General features: G+C 38.0%; 1 protein-coding gene across 1 annotated transcript; it reads left to right on the forward strand.

The window, feature by feature from the left end:
- Positions 1 to 491: 491 nt before the first annotated feature.
- On the forward strand, positions 492 to 3,556 carry LOC124798224 (GPI mannosyltransferase 1-like). The gene has a single exon (XM_047261536.1). The coding sequence runs from the start codon at positions 638 to 640 to the stop codon at positions 1,856 to 1,858; it is 1,221 nt and encodes a 406-aa protein (XP_047117492.1). The 5' UTR covers positions 492 to 637; the 3' UTR covers positions 1,859 to 3,556.
- The last annotated feature ends 4,373 nt before the right edge of the window (positions 3,557 to 7,929 follow it).

Below are 7,929 nucleotides of genomic sequence, written 5' to 3' on the forward strand. Positions count from 1 at the left end.
GCATTTGAGTGATTTTTTTTTTTTTTGTGTGTGTGTGTGTGTGGTCTATTTTTGATGAAGGCCTTACTGGCCGAAAGCTTTATTTGTCACAGTCTTTTTGTTGTGCCTGTCTGCGACCCAGCAGCTCTTGTATTTGACAAGTTTTAAAATCAAACCTTTAGAATAATTACTGTATTTTGTAGAGGCAGATATACAAAACAGGACTTACTCAGGTATGCCATATAACTTCTGAAATTAGTGCTTTGAGAGAGAGAGAGAGAGAGAGAGAGAGAGAGAGAGAGAGCAAATGTAATGTGTGTGCTTTCTGTTGCAGTACCAGGCACCATGGAAGCAGTGCAAGCAGCTCGTGCACGATTAAGGAAGTATCCATTTTTTCTTTCAAAGTGCAGCACTGAAGCAAGTCAGTATGCCACCTGTGTGCTGAGCAGAGACAATATTAAACATTCTGAGTGTGAACAAGAATTTAAGAAGTTGACTACTTGTCTTCAGAAAGCTGCACGGGAAGCAGGGACTCGGCTGTAGAAAATGCATGTAAATAAATTGTAAATTAAATACATAGTTCTCTCTATTACATATTTGCAAGAACATGCTTTAATATTAAAATTGTATCAAGAGATAATAATAAGCAGTGAAAACAATGTCAGTGTCCAACATTTATTTGCATTGCTTAGTTGGTTTTTTTATAAGGCTCTTACTTGTAGTATATGGTGAAGTTCATGACAAACTTTATGTTGTCCAATATACAGATATAGATTACCATGTCTTCACAGATGCTGCACATCATATAGTTTCAGGGCGGTCCCCATATGACAGACATACCTACCGATATACACCTCTGTTAGCAGCATTTTTAGTTCCAAATGTTTTGTTTCACCCAGCATTTGGAAAGGTTTTGTTTTCATTTATTGATGTTGTTGTTGCATATATCATTCACCGATTGCTTCTGACTAAGGGATGTAGTCAAACTATTGCTATTAATTGCTCACTAATGTGGCTGTACAATCCATTTCCCATAGTTATTTGTACTCGGGGGAATGCAGATGCAATTTCAGCTGCTCTGGTCTTGGCATCTTTATTGTCTGTGCAGAAGGGCTGTAGCATTATGACTGGAATAATTCATGCAATTGCGACCCATGTTAGACTATATCCTCTTGTATTTACATTACCTATTTATATATCTGTAAAGGGTGATTCTGCTTCTCAGGAGGAGAAGCATACGTCTCTAGGAAAAGTATTTCCAATGCTTTTTCCAGACAGGCAACAGTTGAAATTTGCAGTTTCATTTATTGTTGTATTAGCAGCAACAACATTATTCTTTTACTGGTTATACGGTTACCAGTTCCTTCATGAAAGTTTTCTGTACCACATTGCTCGTCGTGATACACGTCATAATTTTTCAGTCTATTTCTATATGCTGTACTTGACTTCGGATGTACCACTTCCACTTTGGCAAAGAATTTTTGTTGTTTTTCCGCAATTTGTGTTATTGATAGTACTCTCATTTGTATATGGGTCCAGGAAAGACCTTGATTTCTGTGTTTTGGCCCAGGCAATTGTGATGGTAACGTATAATACTGTTGTTACGTCACAATATTTTATATGGTTCTTATCTGTGTTACCTGTCTGTGTGCCTTTCATAGCAATACCGAGCAAGCAAGCTGCTACTTTTTTTGTCCTTTGGATTTCTGCACAAATTGCCTGGCTTCTCCCAGCATATTTGTTAGAGTTTCAAGGTCGTGACACTTTTATGTATGTTTGGCTTCAAGGTATTGCATTTTTCTCAATCAACATTACTGTTCTAGTAAGATTTGTACAAACATATAAGTCCTGTTGCCATAGTAAGTTGAAAAGTATTTAGTATGTATCAGTGCCAATAAATAGCTGGCTTATGGAATTAATACTATATGTTTGAAATTTGAATTGTGTAAACCTGATTAAAGTGTATATAAACAAATTAAAATTTGCAAGGACCAAAGCAAGTGGTCTTATTTATAAATACCAAAAAATACACACATACAAGCATGTAACAGCTTCTTAGGGTCTCTTATTGGCTGCTGAAGATTGAAGAAGAAAAGATATTTTGAGGATTAAAGTAACAAATTATTTGCAGAATCTGTGAAATTAACATATAGATATGGGAATGAGAAATCCCATGTGTTGCTTATAACAACTTCATTGATAATGATAAGAAAGCTATGTTAATTATTTGTCTTTTGTTCAATATATCTAAATCTATTACAAGGAGTTAAGTGTGTTTTTTCTAGTGTTAATTCATTAGGTTATTTGAGAAAATATTCCTCAAAAAATAATAACTGGGACAGTGTGTGTAAAAATAATGGAGAACTTTACAGGAGAGTATCAGAGTTCATTGTTCTCAACTGTTCTTATGTTACCACAGTTGTAAATACAAAAATAAGTCACTAAAGAGAAATTATGTAAACAAGGAAGTATGGATACTACGGGATTCATGTGTTTGTGATGCATATGACAACTCTGCAACAATTTATTTCTTCCCTGTTTCAAATGTTTCTTAATGTGTTATTGAATGAAATGACGATTGACTGTGTTTATGTTGGAACTATTGGGATCCAGGAAAGCAGTCAGGTGGCTTCAGTTGTGTCTGCATTCATGGTATTTTATCCCAGGGGAGTCCATGCAGACTATTTCAGCTGCCAAAATGAAGCACATTGTAATGATTGACGCCATTAACTTTTTCTTGAATAGAAACTTGAAAGCTAAATATTATTAGATCGGTGCGCAAAAATAACCATAAAATAAAAACTGGAGAACCAGTTTAGCGTTTAACTTAAGGTAAAGAAGAAGTATTGTACACTTTGCTTCTACTGGAGAAATGTAATTGAGTTGTATGTAGCATGTAGATAAGGTTTCATATTAGTTGTTGTTATGAAAGCAACTCGGTTGATGTTACTGTTGATTTAAAATCTGTTAATCAGTTATATTTATTGAGATAGGAGACATAAATGTGAATATCCGAAGCACAATATGATTATTTATAGGTTAATTTTAGCCACATATACCAGTTGTAGGATGCTTGTAAGACTGAGATGATTAAAATACGATTTTTTTTTCTTCTGACAAGCCATATCATACTTCTTAGTGGTGTGTGTGTGTGTGTGTGTGTGTGTGTGTGTGTGTGTGTGGTGTCGCACGCCCCTAAGTTTAACCAATATTTAGTTATCAGTATACAATATTTCACTGAAATTGCTGAAATTGAGTTTACACATGACCCAGTGACACTATTATTTCTTATTGTAAAAGAAAATATTGTAAAAGTAAGGTAGTTGGGGATTAGAATAATGTTAGCAGAAATGAAGAATTTGTGAAGTGTCTTAAAGTTTTCTACAACAATCAGAATAAATCGTGTGCCTCTGGCTGAAGAAATAGTATGTTAAGTGTGCACGTGTGACTTTTTCATTCAATGGACAGCATATGACCCACTTTGAGAGTTTGTATCATATTTTGTGAAAGTTCCAAATACACTCTATGATGTCACAATTAATAATCATGTTAATAAAGTTGGTGTTTCAAGTGATAACTTTTCTGTTAGTGTGATAGCTCGAGTTAGAAGGCATTCATGCAAAGAAATGATTTCTCATATTGAATGTAACGTTTTCCCACATGCAAGAAGGTTACTCAGTTTCAGTCTTTAATACTTCAACATTGTAAACGGGGTCAGTGAGAGTAGACAATCAAACACCCACACGAAATATCCATCTGCACCACCAGATGGCCCAGCCGTGGGCTTGAAAGAAGCGTGAACCAACAACAGATCAGAAGTCAGCAATGCTTCCCCACTCCGCCACTCCTTGGAGTGATGACTGCAATGCGTCAGGTGCTCTCAACACTTGGAGAGATGACTGCAGCTTTAACACTTTACGTATTCCTGCTCTTATTCTTCCATTTAATGTATATACGGCTTACAGCAAAAGTGCGCTTGCTGTATTGGGCAATAAATATATTGAAATTTTGTCACAAAATATTTTATTTAATTTTTCAAACAATGGAAAGTCCAGGATGGAATGAAGACAATATTATGAAAAGGATAGATTGCTGCTCACCAAGAGACTTTCAATCACAGACAGGCACAACAAAAAGAATGCTAAACATTTAATCTTTCATCTGACAGGCCATTTTCTGAAGCCAAAAATACACACACATTCTCACAAGCGCAACTTGAACACACATGACAACTGCCTGTGGTCAGACTGCAGACTGGAACATGCCTGATGACACAAGCAATCTGATGTGGATGATGGGGGTAAGGGGGAGTCATGTTAGGGGTGTGGGAAGTTGTGCTGCATGTGGGAGTGTGCAAGGACATTGTAGGGGACAGAGAACAGTTGATGGGTGAATTCGGGAGGTTTTAGAAGAGGGAGCCAGAAAATGCAAAAAGTAGAGCACGGGAAAAAGACAAGTGGGTGTGTTGGTGGAATAAATTCTGGAGTGGGAGCAGGGAAGGAAGATGATCAACAGGGAGTAGCGAAGAGTAAAGGTTGATGGCTGTGGAGGGGAGGAGAGGAGGGGGCAGCAACGTATGATATATTGCAGGGAGAGGTCCCATCTGCACAATTCAGAAAAGCTGATGTTAATAGGAAGGATCAATTTGATGCAGACTGTGAAGATGTCATTGAAGGGAAGCACATTGTGTTGGGCAGCATGTTCAGCAAATGGGTGGTCTAGCTGTCTCCTGATCGCAGTTTGTCGCTGGCAATTCATGCAGTCAAACAGCTTGTTAATTGTCATTTCCAAGGCAGCACCATAGTGGTACAGCTTAATTTGTTGATCATATGACTGCTTCTACAGGTAGCCCTACCTCTGATGGCGTAGGAGTTGTCTGTGACCAGACTGGACTAGGTGATGATGGGAGGATGTGTGGAACAGGTCCTGCACCTAGGTCTATTGTGAAGTTATGAACTATGAGACAACGGGTTGGGAGCAGGGGTGGAGTAGGGATGGACAAGGATATTGTGTACGCTAGATGGGTAGCAGACTACCACTGTGGGAGGGGTAGGGATAGTGGATAGGGTATTCCTCATTTCAGGACACAACAAGAGGTAGTTGAAACCATTGCAGAGAATGTGATTCAGATGCTCCAGTCCTGGGTGGCGCACGAGGAGAGCGCAGCTTTGTGTCCAGACTGCAGGTGTGTGGGAAGTGATGAATGAATGAGAGACAAGGCACAGGAGGTATATTTCTGCACAAGGCTGGGAAGATTATTTCGGTCTGTGAAGGCCTCTGTGATACCCATGATTTATTTGGAGAGGGACTGCTCTTCACTACAGATGTGCCTACCATTGGTGGCTGGCTGTGTGCCTACCATTGGTGGCTGGCTGTATGGAAAGGCCTTCCTGGTTTGATGGGTGGTGATTGTCGAAGAGGGGGTATTACTGGTGGTTGATAGGTAGGTCTAATGTTACTATTAGAATCTATTTTTATTATTATTAGGGTTCATTTTATTTGAAATAACTACTCAAAATAACATTATACTGTTACCTCACCTTCAAATTCTGAATGAAAAACTTAAATTATTACAGCTGTACCCAGGTTTTTTCTGAGATTAATTGTATTCATAGTTATCTGTAACTGATCATAAAGTATGGCTTGGTGCTATAATAATAAGTATTGACTGAGGGCTCAAATTGGTTGACATTATTACATTACATTGTTCCAGTTGTTTTATAAAATATGTTGGCCTCTTGAGACAAGGGAACAAGTGCTTGTCGGGTTTGTAGCGTTCCCCAAGTTGCCTCTGACCCCTGGGGATCCTAACAGTGAACACTTCAGTGAAAGAAGCCAGTAAGGGACAGGTTTGAGTCTGGTAAATTTGGGCTTCCTAAGTGTATCCAGTCGTTTCTACATATGAGATCTGTTCAAAACATTCTGGAACATTCATTATTTCATGCCAATGGTGTGTTGGAGTGAAATGCAGTTTGTGTCCCTGCACACACCTGAGTTTAATGTGCAATTGTTGGAAGTTTCATTGTTATATGTCTGGTAGTTATTGTTCAGTGCTGTATTGAGCAGAATGTTGTGTCGCACAGTTTGCGAATTTCGAAATAGCAGAGTTAGAAGAGCAATGTATCTGCATTAAATTTTGCGTGAAACTCGAGAAAATCTTTACAGAGACAAATCAAATGATGCAGGAAACCTACAGTGGTGGGTACGTACGCCATACTTGACGTTAAGAATCGTTCACATGGATTAAAAATGAACATACGAAAGTTAAAGATGACTCTTGTTCAGGATGTCCTCCGATGTCTACCAACGATGCTCGTGTCAGGAATGTCAACGAAATTGTGCATTTCAATTGAAGACTGACTGTCCAAGAGATTGCAGAAGAATGTAACATTTCAGCTGGATCATGTCATGAAATTGAAATGTGGCGAGACAATTCATGGCTCTTGCGTCACGATAATGCACCCACACATTCATCCCTGTTGGTATGTGACTATGGCACAAAAAACAAAATCACTCTGCTGCCTCATCCTCCTTACTCTCCAGATCCCTGCAGACTCTTTTTATTTCCAAAGTTGAAAACCTCATTGAAAGAACAAAGATGTGCAAAGATAGACGAGATAAAAGAAACATTGAAGACAAGGCATACAAAGCCTGCTGTTGGAAGTAGAAATGGTATTGGGAGTGGTGTACCAACTACAGAGGAAAGTATTTCAAAGGAGACCACACAACAAGTATAAGGCAAGTGTAGAAAAATTTTGTGAACAAAGATCCAGAATTTTTTGAACAGACTTCATATGTGTTTCAGGATGAATTGTTACGAATGATAAGAAAATATGCTTTACAGAGTGAGAGTATTCAGTTAACCACTTGAAACATAGGGATGTTACACATATTTACAGAAGAAAATAAAACAACTCTACATGAAGGTGATGTGAGAAGGCGGGGTGTTCGCTGATTAGTAAGCGATCTATGAAAAGTATTCACAATTTGATTCTGTTATACATACCTAGATCAAGAGGCTCTGCATTAGGTGACTTGTAGTTCTCTAGCTGCTTGTGGAACAGTGTACTTCTCAACTCACAAGCAAAGAACCCTCATGCAAAATAATTGAATCGTCAGATGGCAACAGCTTTTGCTTGACAAAGAGAGTCTTGGATAGCCCAGCACAAACAGAATGAAGAAGTGAACAGTGAATTGTAACAAACAATGTATACTTTCAGATATGTGAGAAAATTGTTTGTGAAGGAGAGACAAATATTTTCAACAACTATTGTTTTTCATAATTTCTTTCTATGTTCATTTCTGTAATTACAAAGAATCAGTTTGGATAAAGATTGTGAGCTCCAAACTCATTCCATTAGTCTTGAAAACCACCTGTATGAGCAAGTATATTGTCAGTGATAGACCTGCTGTTAACCATCATCCCCTCTATTCATTTTCCAGCAGATAACGGCACTCCACAAAACAAGACATAGGAAAATAACTTTGTAAAGCCCACAAGAAAAAAGCAGGTCTTACAAATAGAGAAGATAGCCAGAAAGCAAAAGGAAGGACAGTAAAGCCATCTGATCAGATTTCAGTGTTAACACTATGAGTTCGATGTCAACTTCTGCAGAAATTTTGTAAGGTAATGACCACCTGAAGGAACAAGACATCTCAACGTACCACTCAACTATCAGTCTGCACATTAACTAAAAAGAGAACAAAGAGCAAACAGAATGACACAATTATGATGTATTCAGTAAAGATAATGGGTTAATGGTTCATGTGGAGGAACTAAAATTACAGCACAGGGAAAAACACACACACACTAAAAATTCTGCAGAATCATTGCATTAATTTCAAAACTATGAGCTAAGGGAGAGAGAGATGACAAAAGCTGCAGTAGTTATCCATGTGAATGACATAATACAACTATTTCCCTCATTACAGATGTTATAGAAATTGCTG

This window comes from Schistocerca piceifrons, chromosome 5, assembly GCF_021461385.2.
Source record: "Schistocerca piceifrons isolate TAMUIC-IGC-003096 chromosome 5, iqSchPice1.1, whole genome shotgun sequence".
Classification (NCBI taxonomy): Eukaryota; Metazoa; Arthropoda; class Insecta; order Orthoptera; family Acrididae; genus Schistocerca; species Schistocerca piceifrons.

Excerpts from the sequence above, each read along its gene's own strand:
- LOC124798224 (XM_047261536.1), top strand. The coding sequence starts at position 638 with ATGTCAGTGTCCAACATTTATTTGCATTGCTTAGTTGGTTTTTTTATA.